This window comes from Anolis carolinensis, chromosome 1, assembly GCF_035594765.1.
Source record: "Anolis carolinensis isolate JA03-04 chromosome 1, rAnoCar3.1.pri, whole genome shotgun sequence".
Lineage (NCBI taxonomy): Eukaryota > Metazoa > Chordata > Lepidosauria > Squamata > Dactyloidae > Anolis > Anolis carolinensis.
The window spans coordinates 60,469,521-60,489,861 of NC_085841.1; the positions used below are offsets into that span (position 1 = coordinate 60,469,521).

General features: G+C 37.9%; 1 protein-coding gene across 6 annotated transcripts in view; it reads left to right on the plus strand.

Annotated features, from left to right (window-relative positions):
- Nucleotides 1-20,341, plus strand: part of lyst (lysosomal trafficking regulator) — a 128,164-nt gene that overhangs the window by 77,822 nt on the left and 30,001 nt on the right. For all 6 annotated transcript variants that reach the window (XM_062975305.1, XM_062975314.1, XM_062975317.1 and 3 more), the window contains 14 exons: nt 120-296; nt 962-1,038; nt 1,779-1,967; nt 2,608-2,753; nt 2,837-2,933; nt 4,353-4,414; nt 6,247-6,302; nt 8,294-8,446; nt 10,888-11,132; nt 11,249-11,315; nt 13,300-13,456; nt 13,593-13,733; nt 15,363-15,580; nt 16,463-16,693. In XM_062975305.1, the coding sequence (XP_062831375.1) occupies nt 120-296; nt 962-1,038; nt 1,779-1,967; nt 2,608-2,753; nt 2,837-2,933; nt 4,353-4,414; nt 6,247-6,302; nt 8,294-8,446; nt 10,888-11,132; nt 11,249-11,315; nt 13,300-13,456; nt 13,593-13,733; nt 15,363-15,580; nt 16,463-16,693 (2,016 nt within the window). The remainder of the gene's footprint in view (nt 1-119; nt 297-961; nt 1,039-1,778; nt 1,968-2,607; nt 2,754-2,836; nt 2,934-4,352; nt 4,415-6,246; nt 6,303-8,293; nt 8,447-10,887; nt 11,133-11,248; nt 11,316-13,299; nt 13,457-13,592; nt 13,734-15,362; nt 15,581-16,462; nt 16,694-20,341) is intronic.

The window sequence follows — 20,341 nt, forward strand, 5'->3', positions numbered from 1 at the left end:
TGCTTGCTGTTTGAGACAAAACTTCTTGGATGCATGTAACAAGATTTGTGATACTACCTGTGAAAATCAGATGTGTGTGAATTATCAAATTATCTGTTTCTGTGTATTACATTTTACAGCATGGGCCCAAGTTGTCTCTCTATTTATTTGAATTAATTCATAACCACAAGGATGAACTAACTAATGAGGAGAAATTATTAGTGGGAGCATTTATGAATGCATTAAAACTTTGTGGTTACAAATATATTCCTGTCAATGCACCACCAAAGCCAGATCTCATAAAAGCTATGAAAGAGGTGCGTACATTTTTATGATCACTTTCTATACTAATATTCCTCTGTGCTTGACATCTGTGATCATCATGTCAGTTGCATACAGTAGAGTCTCACTTATCCAAAATAAACGGGCCGGCAGAACATTGGATAAGCGAATATGTTGGATAATAAGGAGAGATTAAGGAGAAGCCTATTAAACATCAAATTAGGTTATGATTTTACAAATTAAGCACCAAAACATCATGTTATACAACAAATTTGACAGAAAAAGTAGTTCAATATGTAGTAATGCTACGTAGTAATTACTATATTTATGAATTTAGCACCCAAAAATCACAATATATTGAAAACATTGACTACAAAAATGCGTTGGATAATCCAGAACGTTGGATAAGCGAATGTTGGATAAGTGAGACTCTACTGTATTAACCTTTACCATCATTAGAGCCCCTGCATGTCTTGTTCATGTGCATATATGTGCCTTCCAGTTTCGGATATGTTTATACATAATAGAAAATAGTAATTTCAGCAAGTAGCCTCTTAATTTCTTGAGATGTGTGCAATATGCGTATGATGCAAATAAAATTGTAGGTGGTTATATAATTATGTAAAATCCATATTTCATAATGTAAGTAACATGAAGAAATAGGAAAATAATAGAAATAGTAAATATATACTGTTGTCAGGACCAAAAGAAATATGAGACAGAAGAAGATATAAACAAAGCTGCTTGGGAGAAAACTATGGCTAATAACCGGCAAACGTAAGTTATTACCTTTTTTTTTTTTTACTGATCATAAAAGGCACTTATACTGAAAGGAGCACCAAAGTATTCCCTTTCCAAATGCCTGATAATTTATGGGAATGAAATGAATATATGGCTTGCTGCACTGTTTATTTTCTTACATCTGTATCAATTGATGGTGTGAAACAGAGAACAGATATTAGGAAACATCATAGATTGAATTATTATGCATTAGAGGGAGGAAATGAGATTGACTTTGTATTAATAGCTGCTTAGAGCACCTATGTTTTTGTCAACATCTTTTGTTACCCCGGGCTCAATTACAATGGTGTTGGTGCTTGTAAGCAAAGAGCAAAAGGAAACAAGGCTTTTTCAAGCTAAATTTTGTTTTATTAGTTTTGTATTGTGTCTTAGGCTCCAAAACACAAAATAGTTGGTTTATATATATAAAGACTATGTTGATACTATCCATCTGGTTTCGCAGCACTATAATTTAATATTTGTCTTATAAAAGTTTAAAAAAAAACAGCTTTTCATCTTCTTGTTCCTGAATTGGGGGAACTCCTTGTTTACCTTTATCATCACAAGACAAGTCCTGCAATTTTAAGAGGGTTTGGGGTTTACAAAGACTGGAAAGGGGGGGAAAGGTGAGCATTAGATTCAAGTAAATATGGTAGTTTATGCTGTTAATAGTGGCTTTATTTATTTGTCATTAGTTAATCAGGGGAATTGCCTTTTAAACTGATATCCTCATTCAGTCTCTTTCAGCGCTTGGATGTAAAGTCTAAGGATATTTCTAAAATAGCTGGCGACATCACCCAGGCTGTGTCTCTGTCCCAGGGAATGGAAAGAAAGAAGGTGATTCAGCACATCAGAGGGATGTATAAAACAGACCTAAGTGCCAGCAGGCACTGGCAGGAGCTTATTCAGCAGCTTACACATGATAGGTAAGCCACTTCACAGTAATTATCTGCCTTTCGAAGCATGAGTGGTGGCTGTTGCTATCTTAAAAAGTAAAAAAGGGGAAATCTTGAAATATACGTAGATAATGTTTGCTAATGTATTAACTACTTAATGTAGTGTTTATTAAACTAGGCATCTAAAGTGTCTTGGTTACTGTTGCTTTATTTGTACAGTACTTTTACATATTCAGTGTTTACAAGGAATAAATCTGTTCTACAAAGAGTAAACCTGTTCTTCAAAGAAACAAATATTGTTAGTGGATTTTTGTTTACATATCTGAAAAAGTCAGGATCAGTTAAGTTTGTAGGATATGAACAAAATGACAAATGTCAGCAGTACTCCTAGTTTAATGCAGGTCAGTGAAAGCCAGATCAAGTTGATAGTGCTCCAAAACTATTACCATCTCCAGCTTTACATCTCTGGGCAAGGGATTATGTTTTTCTTATCTGTTTCTAGTTTAACTGAACATATTGAATGTGTGATCATCTTTTAAGGCTGTTCGGAACTAAGCTGTTTAATCCTAAAGTAATATCAGAAAGATCTGGATGTTCTGCATGTTGTAGCACTATCTTAAGCGAGGACTGATGTTGTGTCTTATCATTTGTCAACTTCTTCTACTCTCAGAGCACTCTGGTATGACCCTGCATCTTATCCTACATCTTGGCAACTAGATCCAACAGAAGGCCCTAACAGAGAGAGACGACGTTTGCAGAGGTGCTACTTAACTATTCCAAATAAGTATCTTCTTAAAGACAGACAAAAGTCAGAAGGTAATTTTTACTATTTTCTGTCATTCATTTTCTCTGAAAATATGAAAGCATTAAAGTTTTTGTATTGCTTTGTACCTTAACAGAGATGATTAAACCTCCTCTGGCTTACCTCTCTGAAGACAAAGCACATTCCTCTCACTCATCTACTGTAAAAGATAAAGCTGCCAGTGAGCATATAAGGTCAGTTTGAATTATATTGAGCTTAAATATAGGTGGACTTTAGGGCACTTCAATGTTTTGTTTTGTTTTGTTTTGTTTTATGGAAAGTGAAAGAAGTAAGAAAGCAATTATTTAAAAACAAATTAGCATTCTGTAAGATTCTAAGTACCTACTTGCCTGGTTGCCTATGTAATTATGAATAATTTCCAAGTGACTAGGAAATAATTTTCTTCATCTTCCCCTACTAGAGTTAGGTGAGTGATGGAATAATAACATTATGGAATTTCATGTCAGGCAGACTTAATTGCCAATAGTAAGACTTAGTGAACAGGGTTATTGCCAGTTAAAATTGCTATTAATTATCAGTCATTGTTTGTAATATACCTTTCAGCAGTGTAGAAATGTCTGATGGTACCTCCCATGTTTCTTGGCATATTGGATCCTCTGCTTAAAATGTTTTTTCTCTAACCATATTTGTGTATCTCTGTAACTTGTCCATAGAAGAATTAGATCAGTGGTGTTTTGGACTTCAGCTCCCACAATTCCTTAACAGCTGATAAACTCGCTGGGATTTCTGAGAGTCTTGTAGGCTTAAAGACCCTGACATTTTTGAAGTGCCGTGTTTGTTCAAGGGCTAAGTAAACCAATCAGGGCCCAATCCCCTCCCAGTCTATGCCAGGACTCTTATTTTCTTCTTTTCTATTCTTCTTCAATTACTCCCCAGTCTCACTTGCTCCCCAGTCGTTCATTTCCTGAGTTTTGCTGTCCAACAAGAGAGCTGTATGATACATTTCCCCAAACCCTAATCCTTATTTGCCTTAGGTCTTCCTGTTTTGCTGAATTTGCCTGAGGAAAAACCATCCACTCTAATAAATTATAACATTGTCGAAATAATTAACTTGTTGAAGTATAGTGTTTAGAGTTAACAAGGAAATCTAATGAGTTAACCCATGCTGTTAGAAAACTTGTGAGTCAGTAATAGCTTAGTTATGTCCAAACTCTATTCTGGAGTATTAGTAAGGAAATAGATGTGACTTTCAAAATAATCTGTTCTTTAATTCCCATAAATAATGGTTCCGAAAGTTTGCTTCTTCAGTTGTTTTGGATTTCCGCTCCCAGAAGCTTTAGCCAGCTTAGCCTGTAGTTGAAGTTGAAGTCTAAAATGTCTGGAAGACTAAAATTTGGAGAACACTGTCCTAAAGTGTGATGTTTCAACCAGAATCTGTCTTAAAATTGTGACAGATTCTAGTCCATGATAAATAGAAAATTTGTCTAGTCAAATATTCTATTAAGAATCAATGCATTGCACCAATGCATTGATTCTTAATGGCATATTTGAAATTCTGGAACACAGATGGTGTGCTGTTAACATATTTTGAGAAAAGTAGTTTCAAATATGTGTTAGGTATCCATAAAAACTAGTTTTGTATATCATTACAGAGTTAATCGAAGATGTATCAATGTGGCACCATCTAGAGAGACTCCTGGGGAATTGCTACTAGGTAAGAAAGCTGTTTTCACTAGTGTTATGAAATAGGGTTCTTACATAGCTGTGTTTTATTTGTGAAGAGGGTCTTCTAATGCCCTGGATATACAGATGAAGTGGGATACATTGAGGGCACTTTTGTCCAGAACCTGATTGATGATCACCACATGGTTGTGATTGAGGAGAAATTAACTAGACATAGTAAGTAAGTAAAAGTTTATTTGTATACCGCCCTCTCTCCCGAAAGGGACTCAAGGCGGTTTCCAATATAAAATCAGCATAAAACATTGTACAATGTGGATGCAGCCCTACAGCTGTTTGTCAGAAGAAAGTTATGAAATATTGTTAAATGCATCCACATTTAATATCATGTCTAGTCTTACCCTACAAACCGGCTAATATTTTTGTCTAAATATCTGAGATTGATGCTTCAGTGAAGGTTTATAAAGAGATGATAAAGCACTGAAAACACTATAAAACGCTATAAGAATTAAAAACAAAAAACATAACGATTGACTAAAACAATCACATAAGCAGAAGGACATAGACATTATTAGATACAATAATGTACCTGTTGTTTGGATATGGTGTTCAGCTCATGATTAAAGTGTCCAGTTTCTTCTAAATAACAACCATGTAACAGTGAGTAATTAGAACCCTGGCTGCAGTGCCCCAGATACATTCTGTGGTAATGATCTTCCTGATGAAATGCCAATAAAATTGGTGTCAATAGAGGACTCCCTTGCAAGTCTAAAAGTAGCCTTGATAGTTGGGATTTTATTTGGATCTGGACAGAATGTTAGCCATAGCCTCTAGCCCTACAGCTGTTTGTCAGAAGAAAGTTATGAAATATTGTTAAATGCATCCACATTTAATATCATGTCTAGTCTTACCCTACAAACCGGCTAATATTTTTGTCTAAATATCTGAGATTGATGCTTCAGTGAAGGTTTATAAAGAGATGATAAAGCAAGAACTGTTAAATGTGACCAGTTATTGCAATTTAGATATTTATGTCTTTGCTCTTTTTTCAATGTTCTGTTCTTTTATACCAGTTCTTTTTTAATTTTCCTTTTGTATTCTCCATTATTCTTTATTGATGAACTGCTGTTTCTAGGACCCAAAGGAACTGGGACTAATCTTCCACTCAAGGGCAGAAAATATTGTCATCTGTTGTATTAATAATTTTTGAAAAAGACAGAATGCTGTGTGCTTCGCTACTTATTCTGACAGCTGAGGGTCCTATACCACGGTGTCCCAGCAGCAGCAGCTATTCAGAAAGAGAAGTGTGGTGGGCAGTAACCTAAGTAATTCATGAAATTGATAAAGAAGGGGGAGAGTGAAGGAATAGGGCAAAGTCAGCTGGTTTTGAAGAAGGGATCTTTTCTATTGTACTGTAATTTATTTTACACAATTTTGTACCTCTTTCAACTAATATACTGCTGTTACAGCTGCTGGATCAATTCCTGTCATACAGTATACTTGTTTGCTGTTTCCTGTGGCATTTCTAGCATGATCTTACTAGTTCATGCGTCTCTCATTGTAGTTTTATTATCTAGGACCTGTCTATAAGTATTATCAACTCAGATTTTAAAGTATGGAAGAAATAAGTAATTTAAGAGTTTTATAGTTGGAGAGCACATTTAGTATAATAAACACAGTTTAGTTACTGTTTTAAAGAATTCAGTTGTCAAAAATCTAATGTAAAAATATTTTTAAGTCAGTTTATTGACAATGGTTTACTTCCTGGTTATATACCTTGTTTAGTAAATTTGCATTGCACAAAGCAGGCTTTTAAAACACACAGCACATCATGTGTTTCTAAAATACTCCTCTTTAATTGTACAGGCAAATGTGGAATGTACTTTGTGGAAGACAATGCTTCTGATACAGTAGAAAGCTCAGTAAGTGAAAGCTGTGAATTGATCTTCAGTGGAATTCCAATAATAATTTGTTTTAAGAATCCCGAGGAGTCAGAACTGTTTTTCCATGTGTTATGTAATTAGGATAATTACATTTCCTTTGTGAATATTTCAGAAGTAAACTTCCTTTTTAAAAAATTCAAAACCCTGAATGTATTTTATGCTCAAAGAATTATGCCCAAGGCAACTGTTTCACTTTTCAGGCAAAGATTTCTTTAAATCAGCTGCCATGAGTGCAGCCAGGATACCTTTATGAAAAAAAATGTTTCTTGTTTAAAGCAAGGGTGGGCTACTGCTATGGAACCGGCAAGCACTTTTCAGATTGCGAAAGTGAGGACCACACACTCAAGAACCAAGGAGAGCTTAGCATATTTAGAATGAAACAAATGCACAGCACTGATGAAAATAAACCACCTTTTTGTTTCTATTTTATTTTCATATTTCATTTAAATTTCATTATTAATTCCCACATTCATTAATTATCTACTAATGAAATCTTTCAACACTCAAATAACTTTAATTAAATTATGGATGGCATGATTTTAATTATGGAGTGTAATGTTTTTAAATATTTAATATGTTTTAATTTAATATAATTTTAACTGTAATTTTTGGGATTTTATGTGTTTAAAGCAGTGATTCCCAAAGTGGGCGCTACCGCCCCCTGGTGGCCGCTGAAGCGATCCAGGGGGCGGTGATGGCACCTATTAAGACACAGGGGCATGGCCAGGGGAGGGGTGTGGCTTCTTTCCAAGAGCCTGATACAGGGCTGAGAATCTATACCTCTCCTGAGGCGCTTGTTGGGACACAGAGGTCTGAGCTAGGGCAGGGGGTGGGGCCTCCTTCCAAGAGCCTGAGACAGGGCTGAGCCTCTATACCTCTCCTGAGAGGCCTTTTAGGACTAAAGGGTGGGGCGGGGGTGGGGCCTCTTCCCAAGAGCACAAGACAGGGCTGAGCCTCTATATTCCTCCCCTGAGGTGCTTGTTAGAACATGGGGGCGGGGTATAGAGGTTCAGCCCCATCAGGCACTTGGGAAGAGGGCCCGCACCCTCCTCCAGCCCTACCCCCTGTGTCCTGGCAGGCGCCGCAGAACAGGGATAGAAGCTCAGCCCTCCCTCAGAGCTCGTAACTCCACCCATCCCAGTCCTGGCTGCCCATTTGTGGCCCCGTCCACCTCCCCCTCCCACTCCCAACCCTGCATCTTGGACTAGGGGAGAGGCTCAGCCCCACCCTCTTGAGCAGGAGGCCACGCCCACCCCTCTAAGCCATGCCCCCCTTTCCAGGGGGCTCTAAGTAATATTTTTTCTGGAAAGGGGGCGGTAGGCCAAATAGTTTGGGAACCACTCGTTCAAAGCATTGAATAATTGCCTCAATGTAAGCTGCCTTGAGTCCCCTTCAGGATAGAGAAAGATGGGGTATATAAATAGTGAGTAAATAAATAAATAAATAAATAAATTTACATGCAGAATACCATCCAATCTATTTAAATTGATTTTGATATAATATTGGTTCTTGAGTATGTATTGACTACCTCATTTAAATAGACAGTAGGAGAGTCAGTGCCATAGTCAATAACCTTCTTTATTGAGTTTAGTACCTTGAGTGGTTTGCTATCAGTTTTCATGGTGGATCAAAACTCTTGCTAACAAATACTTGGGGGAGGGGATACATTGTTGGAGAGGCAGAAAAGGCGTTTTGGGGCTGCATATAGGTTTTCCAAGTCCAATTGAAAATCCCTGAAAGTATTGGGTGTTTGTTGGTTCTAATATAACATCAATAATAGCAATCGAATTAACAATAACAATACTAATGAATATGACAATTTATAATAAATTTTATTACCAAAATGTGTGTTTAGAAACTATTTGACATATCAAATAAATTATTTCTAAAATCATGCCCTTTTAGAGTCTAAGAACAGTAATGTGCTGTACTTTAAAGCTAATAACCATAATTTGCTCTACCTTATTCAGAGTTTTCATGGAGAAACAGAACCAGCATCATTTTCTTGGACATTTGAAGAAATTAAAGAAGTCCATAAGCGTTGGTGGCAACTAAGAGACAATGCTGTGGAAATATTTTTAACCAATGGGAGAACTTTGCTATTAGCTTTTGATAACACAAAGGTAACCATTTTGCAATTTGGATCAGAGGTTTTCATTTAATATGTACCAAAATGTCTACTTTGGTACAATTTAATATGTACCAAAATGAACAGAGAAAGTATGATAGACTCATTGCTACATTTCAGGCTTTGTGCTAGCCAAAGCAGGGAAAAATAATTGTTCTACTTGTATCTGAATGATGACCAAGGGTTTTTTATTTGATTTTCATCTTATGTCGAGTCTGTTGCGTGGCTGTCAGTTGTGGGAATCAGTTTTGATTTTTGATAAGAATGGGAACATATTTTAGAATATAAAACAATATTATGAAGCTAATAGATTAAGACTGGTTATTGAAGGAATGATAAACAAGGATGATATAGAATGGTTAAAAATAGATTCTGAAAAAGTAGAGGAAGAAATTCGGAATATATTTTTTAAGGATTTCACAAGAAAGGAAATTAGGGAAATTGGAAACCCAATGTTAAAGAATGTATTAGACATATGGATTAAATATAAGAAAAAGTTAATACCGGAGGGTTCAAGAATAATTCCAGTTATAATGGAAAGGAAATTCCCAAAAAATTTAAAAAATATATTTGATAAAGTATTAAGGGAAAAAAACTTAGACAAAATAGGGAACTGGATTAAGAGGGGAATGAAGAAGGAAAAGATAAAAGGAGGAATTTGGGGAAATAAAATTGACATGGTTCCATGGTGTTCAGCTAGAGCAATGGTATAAGAATTGGGTAAAAAATAATAAAGAGGGGAAGGAACCTAACCAATTTGAACAAATAATACAAAATGGAAGGGATATAGATGATTATAAAAAAAATGAAAGGTGTAACTGGTAGAATCTATAGAATATTGGGTGGAATAAAAGAAGGAGAGAGAAAAAATACCACTCTTAAGGAATTATGGGAGGAGGAGTTAGAGATGAAAATAAATGAAATGGAATGGTCGCAATTGTGGAAACAAAGGCACTTGAAAAATTTATCAATAAGAGTTAAAGAAAATTATTATAAGATAATTTGGAAATGGTATTTAACACCATTAAAAATGTCAAATATTAATAAAAACCATCCAAAAAATTGCTGGAGAGGCTGTCAGGAAGTGGGAATATATATACATATGTGGTGGCATTGTAAATAAGTAAGGAAATTTTGGTACAAAATATTTAAAGAGATAGAGGATATAATGAACATCAAATTGGAAAGAAACCCTGGTATTGCATTATTATCAATATATAATAACAATAAGATGGATAAAAAAGAAAAAGAAGCAATAACAAATTTATTGACAATAGCAAGACTGCTTATAGCAAGGAACTGGAGAAAAGTAATAGATGTACAGATTGAAGAATGGTATAAGGAAGTATGGAAATTGGCAATAAATGATAAGCTAACATGCAAATTAAAAGTTAAAAGAGGGATATGGAAAAAAATGATTTTGAGGATGTATGGGGGAAATTTATTGAGAAAGGACTCCAAAAAAGGGATGGAGGGCTACCGCCTCAGGAAGAAATGAGATTTTGGTTAGACAATGCATAAGAAATGGCTCGGGGTGGGAGGGTGGGATACACAGTGGTGAAGAAATATAGATAGACAAATGTTAACGATGTAGTAGATATAAATCAACAGTAGATATAAAAGAATGATGCAAGTATTGTATGATAAATTAAATATCTGCTATGTGATAAAAGTAATTATTGTATGAAAAATTTTAAATTCAATAAAAACTATTTTAAAAAAGAAAAGAATTAATCCCATTTAAAAGCATTAGAGTAAAAGTCAGTGAAATTTGGTCCCTTCTTGAGATGACGGAGAAGTAAACCACTCCAATTGGGTTTAACCTCCTTGTGCCAATTAAGACTGGAACAATATTTACAGACATTGATGTAATAACAGTTGCTAACAGAGAACACATTTGTTTCAGTGAATAGGATGACTCTCTGTTCTGGCAGTCTTGAGATTACTGCTGCAGTGGTCTTGATCAAAACACTTATTAATTAAAATGTTACATATTTTTTCCAAAAAAGTCAAAATTAAGTTAATAACATTCAACACCGTTACACCAAAGAGAATGCTTTATAAAAACCGGTTCTTTTAGTGGGTTGTTTGAACAAAAAGACTAAGACTAAGGTACATTTTTCCTATTAAATGAATTATTGGGGGTATTATTGTGAACCTTCATTATTAGAGGATGCAGTGTTCTAAAGCTGGCTCATAAATTGCATACTGGGGATATTCCATAAAATAACTTGAACTGTTTCTGTGTGCATTGTGTACTTTGTTAGCTATCCATTTCGAATGACTGCCTAAAGTGTGTTGAAAGTAATGCATACTAAGATTTTAAGGATGTGCTAAAGTGCTGAAATACAATGAGGTCAACTGACAATGTATGTGCTTCAGAAGACTAAATCTTTTTTAGTTTGATAAAAACATGATATTTTGAATTTTTTTTAGGTGCGTGACGATGTGTACCACAACATCTTAACAAACAATCTCCCCAATCTCTTGGAGTATGGAAACATTACTGCATTGACCCATCTCTGGTACACTGGACAGATTACTAATTTTGAATACCTCACTCATTTAAACAAACATGCAGGCCGTTCCTTCAACGATCTCATGCAGTACCCAGTATTTCCTTTTATACTTTCCGACTATACTAGTGAGACACTGGACCTAAATGATCCTTCTGTTTATAGGTATAAGAAATGTTTTAACAAACGATTTAATTTGCATTTATTATCCTATTTTTTAATTACAGTAAATATTGGTAGCTTATGGAATTGAGAACATGTTAATTTTTTTATAATTCCAGAAACCTAATCAAACCAATAGCTGTACAATCCAAAGAAAAAGAAGACCGTTATGTGGACACTTACAAAGTATGGTAATATTTATCCTATCATTTCATGTAATCATTATTTCTGTAATGTATATCCTGTCATTCTCCCAAGGCAGCTCATCATACATGATAAAACCAAATACAGATAAAGCAATGGATCCTACAAAAATTAAACACAAAACCCAATCGCATTAAAAACATTCATTTAAAAAGTTGAAAAGGCATTTAAAACGTCATGATGATGGAAGTTTCATTGGCTAGTTAAGTCAAAAGTCTAGGTAAACAAAAGGTCTTTCCATGAAAAAAAAAATCAGAAGAGGCAAACCTAGCATCTGATATACGGGAATTCCACAGCCATGCTTTTAGTACATTCTTGCTGTGGTTTTATATGAGTGAAGGTCAGTAAAATGTGAATCAGTGTTATTTTCTAAACAGGCTTTGATAAAAGGTCATTGCATACATCTTCTCAACTGACCTCAGTGTTGTTTGAAGGACGTTACAGAATATTTTTCTTATCTGCGTTTGCTCATTTTCCAAATCATTTTCAGACTGTTGAGCTACTCAGTCAGCTTCAAGGTGCAGTTGTCTTAAACTAAATATTACAAAACAGACTGTAACAGAGTTTTGGCTGCTTAGCTGATGTAAAAATACCTTGTCTGTGTTAAAGGTAGAATGCATGACTATATATTTGCCATCTGCTTTTTTAAAATGCAAGTTAGTAGTTATCTTATCCCCTTCGCAATAAATTGGATTCATTTATCAAGGCAGGATGGGAATTATTCCAATTGCACTTAATCAGCAATTTTTTTTTGTAATTTCCACGTACCTCACGTATTTTAGGTAAAAAGGAATAGTAATTAGTGGTAATTACTGCAACTCAATCGACCAATTCTGCAAATTATAAAAGTTATAACAGTACCTATACTTGTACAGCACCAGCATTGCACTTCTGTAGTGATTAAATATCTCTAGAGAATTTTAATCAGAGGCTAGGTGGCCATCCAGGGGTGCTTTGATTATGTGTTCCAGCCTGGCAGAAGGGGCTTGGGCTAGATGCTCTTTGGGGGTCTCTTCCAGTGGAATTTTTGAACAGAGGCTGGATGGCTGTGTGTTGGGAGGGCTTTAACTGTGTCTTCCTGCTTGGCCGAAGGAGGGTTGGACTAGATGCCCTTTGAGCAGGGTCTCTTCTAATTCTGTTCCTTCCCACCATGCCCCCCATGCCTCTATTAGCTCTCGTTCTCTTCCATGTTTCCTCCTTCCTCCTCCTCCTAGTGTGTCTCAATACGCAGTTTGGAAAGCTCTAGGCTATTATATATACACATTTATACACATCCCTTTAGTTGAATATGCTGTCAGAATTGCTTACAAATTGTTGATTTGACAGTTCCTTGCCCTCAGGCATACAGTCTAAATAAGACATAACACACAAGGAAAAAGGAAGGACAGTCGGGAAGATTCTGCTGGTTCTTTTCCCCCTCTGAGATAACTGAAATAGCAGCTGGATTGGATGCAGGACGTTCCAATTGCTTGTAGGCTTGCTAAACTATTAATTGGAATGGAATAAAACTGATCCAAGTCTGCTTCTGCAAGGAAGTGGCTTTACCGTTTTTCTCAGTCCTATACTTCTTTAGAATTGGTGTCTTACTGAACTGTTTCTTCTTGTGATTTTCTTCAGAGGGTTTTCTCTTTGTTTCTTTGCTTTCAGAAGTGAAACATTAATTCACTGAGAGGAATTGTGGCTCCCCACATGGATTGATGTTTGCACCAACCTATTGTACCATGTGAAGACTTTTTCATTTGATCTAGCCTTTTAAGATAATCACATTTCTAACATAGAACATCTATTTGTCCTTAACTTTATCTGATACTTGGATATTTATCATAATGTCTTTCACCTTTATTAAATTAGTGGTTACAAAGAATAATATTAAATGCTTCAAATAAATATATTGGTGTAGATAAGCAATGCCAATTCTTTCTTGGAGAGAAATTAACCTTTATTTTGTGGGTTCTTCCTGTTCTAGTATTTAGAAGACGAGTACCGTAAAGGAGCTAGAGAAGATGACCCAATGCCACCTGTGCAGCCTTATCACTATGGATCTCATTATTCCAATAGTGGGACAGTGCTGCATTTCCTGGTTAGAATGCCTCCTTTTACAAAGATGTTTTTAGCATATCAAGGTAAATTTGCTTTATATATACATGCTAAGATAAAATTAATCTATATGTATTCTGTTTTCACCATTGCAAGGATCCCTTAATGTATAATTAGGAGGACCTACTGCTTTCTTCAGCTTGATATGGTTTTATTCTACAGATCAGAGTTTTGATATACCAGACAGAACCTTCCACTCCACCAATACAACTTGGCGCCTTTCATCATATGAATCCATGACAGATGTAAAGGAGCTGATTCCAGAATTTTTCTATCTTCCCGAGTTCTTAGTTAATAGAGAAGGTATGTTGAGAAAATATTGAACCAATATCAAAAATAATAATAACCTGAGGCCCTGTTTAATTTCTAGCAGACCAGAACACCCTGCAGATTGCCAAGTACGTGTCTTTCACAGGAAGCTGCTTGTATCCAGAGCTGCCTACTTCTTCAGTGTCTGGAATGAGCCACTGTTGGAGGGGAGGGTTTAGAAATAACTGCCTTTTCAACCAGTAGTTTCCCAAGCTATCCTTCCCATAGTGCCTTTCCTATCCCATCATTTATTTATTTATTTATTTATTTATTTATTGGCTTAACTTGTATACTGTTTTTCTCACCCCCGGATGGGTTACTCAAAGCGGTTTCCAAACATATTATGACAAAATTCAATGCCTAAACAGCAATAATAAAATACAACTATCGATTGAATCATAAAAACACAATAACATTAACATTAAAACATAAAGTTAAAAACATATTAATTTAAACATTAAAATCACATAATCCAAAAATCAAAGTCCAGGACCATTCCAATAGCAATCACTATAACACATAATCTCTGATCATTCCTTTTATTGCTTATTGCCCAAAGGCCTGATCCCATAGCCAAGTTTTTATCATTCTCCTGAAGACCAGAAGAGAGGGTGCTGATCTAATTTCATTGTGGAGGGAGTTCCACAGTTGAGGAGCTACAATTGGTGAACCACCGAGGTGGTTCATAGAGGGAGATACGTATCCACCAATTATCAAGGTTTCTGCTAACAACAAAACAGCAACAACAATAATTTTTTATTATTAATTACCTCCCTTTCCTTTTGACCCTACCTCTGTTACCAATGTGAGTAACTTCTGTTCCATCGCTGTGGCATAGAACGTCATTGATCCTGTGCCACTTAATCTCCCCACTAAAACTGTAGAGGCACAGTAACAAACTGCATTTAGAAAGAATCTGCTTCTACTTTAGCTATCTCCTTGCAGCCATAGTGGAGGATTGGCAATATAAATTCATGTCCCCAGAGTCTGTATATATGTTTAGCGTTGTATATGATCTGATTCATTCATTTAATACTAGTGACTTTTGCCCTGAGTTCTCTTTTTGAACTACTGAAAATCTTCATTGGTTAAGATCCAGAAAGCTCTGTTTAGGATAAACTCAATGGAAACCATTTTCATTTATAACATTCATCCAATTGTGAGGAATAGCTGGGAATGTAAATTCTATTATAATTTTGTATTGATGTATCTGAATGGAATGTTAGGAATATAAGTTGAATACAAGAGTGTAGTACTCTTATCTGTGCCTTCAAGTTGCCTGTCAGTTTATGGTGTCCCCATTAATTTAAAATTTCTTAGGCAAGGAATATCCAAAAGTGGTCTTGCCAGTTTCTTCTGAAATGTAATCTACGGCACTGGGTTTTAGATTGTATCTGGTATCTTTAGGATTTTTAGGAACTTAAGGGATAAACAAACGAACAGGCAAATAATTCATTCATTTCTTCCCTGCTAGCCTCACAACATAAAAATAAAAATAAAGAACATAAAACTATAGTGTAATAATATAATATCTATAATGCTTTAATGCGAATAGTGAAATGTGTATTCTATCAGCTATACAATTATAAACCAGATAGTATAAACTACTGCCTATTTTTATAGGATTTGATTTTGGGGTACGCCAAAACGGTGAACGGGTAAACCACGTGAACCTCCCACCATGGGCTCGAAATGACCCCCGACTTTTTATCCTGATCCACCGTCAAGCTTTAGAGTCTGATCATGTTTCCCAGACAATCTGTCACTGGATTGATTTAGTATTTGGGTATAAGCAAAAAGGGAAAGCTTCAGTTCAAGCTATCAATGTGTTTCACCCTGCTGTAAGTATATTTTTCCCATATTTTTTTTTGCATTGGCAGAATGTAGAAACTGGTTGGAGAAAAGTATTCTTGTATAGTGGAGCTGATGGGTGTTGCAAGCTGCCTGGAGGACTATGGTTGCCCATCCTGTGCTAAAGAAAGTATGGGATAAATCATGGCTTCTTAAACTGCAGGTCCTGACCCCAGAGGGGTCCCCTTAGCTCAGTGTTGAGGTCTCATAAAATTTAGTGGCTTTAGTTATCTAGTGGCTTTTTAGACTTAATAAAAATTTGTTGTGCGGTGTTTACAATGGTGCTTCAGCTATACCTCATGAAAAGAAAAATCAGCCAGTTTATTAAGTCTTGCAAATGCTGAGTTATCGGTAAACATTTTATTTTTATACCTATTTTATATACTTACATATCCGTAAAAACTTCTTGGGCCAAAAGGGGTCAAGAGACCATGGAATAGAAAGCAGTTTCTACATTGAGATTTGTTTCAATTTATTTATAACAATTAAATAACAGAAATAGGTAGGATAGGTGTCATGGACTGCTGGAACATGAGTCCAGAAACATCACAACAGTCAAGATACTGGTTCTTTTTGTTTTCAAGTTCTGGAACTCTCCGTTTTCTTTTCTGTGTGCAATATGTTTTATTTACATAATAAAGAAAACTAAGAGAAAATAATGAAGTTGGTTCCAGGGCCTTGGTAGAACTTTGCTCAAGGTTTGCATTGTGCCTGCCTATTTAAGAATTCTGTCTAATAAATAAAGATTCAAGCGTGTGATATGTACTCACATGTTAAGAGCATCAGGTTATGTAGTTAGACCTATATAGTGTGTGTGTCCTCCTACACACACACACAGTGCTTTATTTTTCTGTCTCTGACTCATGTTTCAGACGTACTTTGGCATGGATGTTTCAGCTGTTGAAGATCCCGTTCAGAGAAGAGCCCTAGAGACTATGATAAAGACATACGGACAAACCCCTCGCCAGCTGTTCCACACTGCACATGTCAGCAGACCTGGATCCAAACTCATTATGGAAGGAGAGCTGCCTGCTGCCATGGGATTATTAGTGCAGTTCGCTTTCAGAGAAACAAAGGAACCGACCAAAGAGATTGTTTATCCGGTATATCACTTTTATTCATAAGGGTATATCAGTATTATTTCTAAGGTTATTCACAATTTAGTATGTAGCAGCACAATTTTTTCCATTCGGAAAAAAGTTTTTTAGAGAAAAAAACTTGTCGAGAGAGCCTCTAGAAGGGAATTAGACTCAGAGGCAGAATTAATTTTCTATTTCCCACTGTACTTGAACTGGAAGCCCCTTTTGTTGGACTGCAAACCATCAAATCATCATTAGTGCTTTAGACTGCTTGCTTACATTATTTTAATAGCCATGAATGCTTGTATGGGAAAAAGTGGGGTGAAAGTGGGTCAAATATTTTTCTTCTTTTAAGTAATTCTGTAACATTTTAAGCAGAATACAGTACTATGTCCTTAAATTGTATCTGTCAAGGACAGAACGCCACAAGATTCAAAGTAACAGAGTTTATTAGATTACAGAACTCAAAAATGCCCGTAAAAACACAAGGGCCAGGCAATTTTTGCCTTTAGGAGCAAAAAGGGGACAAAAGTAAATGTTCAAAAGATAAACCGGATTAAACCGGAGTTTAATCCGGGTAAAAACAAACTGCTTGCTTCAGCCTAGGTATTAACAGAACGAAAGCCAAGGAACAAAAGATACAAAGAATGCAACTAATTGGCAGCAGATTCCTCTCTGCTGCCAACACTGTGCTTAGAGTAACTTGCGTCGCTCCCACACACACACAGTAGACAGGATCTCCAACACAAGCAAATCAGCCAAGGATTGTAGAAGTAGAGTAGACCAGTTCCGTTCCGTAGATCAAAGCCAGAAGCAGACGTTTGTAGTTTTTCCAAGTCCAAGAAGGGGGGAAGACAAGCCGTGGTCAGTTCAGTCCGGGTTCTCAAAGCAGGAGATGGCGTCCGTCAGAAAGACGACGGAAGGTCAAGCTAATAAGAGTAAGCACAGGTTTGCACAAACAAATGCCCACACAATCCCTCCCGCCGTCTGACCCTGGATTCCAATCAACTTACGTCTCAGCACAGGAAAGTACACAAGTCTTCAGGGAAGCGTCCCACACACACACGGATCCCAAGCGTTTGCCCAGATTACCTTGCCCGACGCAATTTGCAATTGCTCCCAAGCCCCATTTTATGCCAGTTACAAATCTTCATCACTGTCAGCTGTCCTCCTTAACCCGGGCGTTTCCTCATCACTTTCCTCGTCAGAGCTGGAACACCTCTGACTACGCCCAACAGCATCTCCAGCTGTGGATCCCGTCCCATCCCTCCAGCTAAGCCATGGGTCTAATCCTGAAGGTCCCCATTCATCTTCTGTCCCATCATGACCAGTGGCACCCAATTCCTCCCTCACCCGAGTCCAATCCATCTCATCCTCCTCTGAGCTAACCAGCCCCTCCTCCATTCTCTCCGTAAACCCTTCGAAAGATTCTTCGTCAGATGGTGCTGCAAATATGTCTCGCAGTCTTTTTCTCTCTCGCTCCTCGAGAGTATCTGACTCTCGAGGAGTCTTACGCCCACGTCTGTCAGCAACAGAGCCATGAGGCTCAATCATAACACTATCCCCTCTCACAAAGGCCTCCTCCCCCGATGGCGGAGAAGTGGCAGTGATACCCTCCGCTATAGCACCACGACGACTAGAGGTATCAAGTTTCAACAGCGAACGATGAAAGACTGGATGGACCTTTAAACTAGACGGTAAACGCAAACGAAACGCAACGGAAGAAATTTTTTTAACGATAGGAAAGGGACCCAAATACCGAGGCGCAAACTTTCCCCCAGCCTGTTTAATATGTTTGGAAGATAACCACACCAAATCCCCTTCTTCCAACTCCTCCCCTGCCTGCCTGTGGCGGTCAGCCTGAGTCTTCTGCGTTGCCTTAGCTTCCAGCAGTAAGCGACGGGCAACATCATGCAGTGCAGCCATTTCCGTAGAGCGGTACACAGGGTCCGAAGAGACCACATTGGTCGACGGCGCCACACCTCCCCGTGGGTGAAAACCATAAGTTAGCTCAAATGGCGTATGCTGACTAGACGTGTGCACCGCATTGTTATAAGCAAATTCCGCCACCGGTAACCACTTCACCCAAGCCGTGGGTTGATCTAAACAAAAACAACGCAGATATTGCTCTAAGAGCCCATTAACCCGTTCCGACTGTCCATCCGTTTGCGGATGGAAAGCTGAAGACACGTTTAACTTAGTCCCCAAACACTCATGGAAATGTTTCCAAAAGCGTGACACAAATTGCGGAGCCCTATCTGAAATAATCACCTCGGGTGCTCCGTGCAAACGATAGATGTGCTTAGTAAATAGTAAGGCCAACGTAGGGGCCGCCGGAATGGTTGAACAAGGAATAAAATGAGCCAGTTTACTAAATAAATCCACCACCACCCAAATACAAGTATAACCCCCAGACTTAGGCAAATCTGAAATAAAATCCATGGAAATGATTTGCCATGGCCTGTCCGGAACAGGTAAAGACGACAACAACCCTCTAGGGCGCCCAACAGGCGTCTTACTCTGCTGGCAAACGGCGCAGCTGTCGCAAAAGCGCAGAATGTCTTGCCGCATCTTTGGCCACCAATAGCTCCTGGTAATGAGCTGCACGGTCTTGAATCTGCCAAAGTGCCCAGCCATGGGTTCGTCATGGTGGGCTCTAATCACCTCCAACCTGAGGGCCCCCACTGGTACGTAGACCTGCCCCCTGCGTACCAATACTCCGTCTTGATCTTGTAGATGCGGCAGTATGGTACGGTTACCTGCTGAGAGCAACATCAGTTGCTCCTGTGTCCACACATCATCCCTCTGAGCCTCAAGGATCTGGTCATGTAACCCGAGCTCATTATCTACAACACACAGAGAGGCAGTAGGCAAGATGGTCTGACATACAACCTGCTCATTGGTCTTAAACTCCGGCTTGCGGGATAAAGCATCGGCCCGCAAGTTTGCCTTCCCCTCTACGAACTGCACCTTGAAGTTAAACCTGGAGAAAAACAAAGCCCATCGGATTTGACGCTGGTTTAACTTCTTTGCTGTTTGCAAGTGCTCTAAGTTCTTGTGATCAGATCTGACCACGATCTGGTGCCGTGCCCCTTCAAGCCAGTGCCGCCACACCTCAAACGCCACCTTAATCGCCAACAACTCCTTCTCCCATATGGTATAGTTCTGCTCGAAGGGTGTTAGTTGCCGTGAGTAAAATCCACAGGGACGCAAGGTCCCTGAGGAATCCTTCTGAGACAATACAGCCCCCAACGCGTAGCTAGAAGCGTCCGCTTCTACCACGAACGGTTTGTCAACATCAGGATGGGTTAGTATGTTGTCCGATTGAAAACTAGACTTAAGTTGTAGAAACGCCTCGTGAGCTTCCCGCCCCCACACAAATGGCTGTTTCTTGCGCAGAAGCTGCGTCAAAGGTACCGTGAGCTTTGCAAAATTCGGAATAAACTCCCGGTAGTAATTAGCAAAACCTAAGAACCTTTGTACATCCTTCTTAGTTTTCAGCTCCTGCCATGAGTTGACGGCGTCAACCTTATGTGGGTCCATTTTAAGTTCCCTACCTGATACTACATGACCTAGGAACTCCACTTCAGGCACATGAAAGACGCATTTGGAAGCCTTGGCGAAAAGCCCATTAGCCCGCAGTCGGTGCAGAACCTGCTTGACATGTTGACG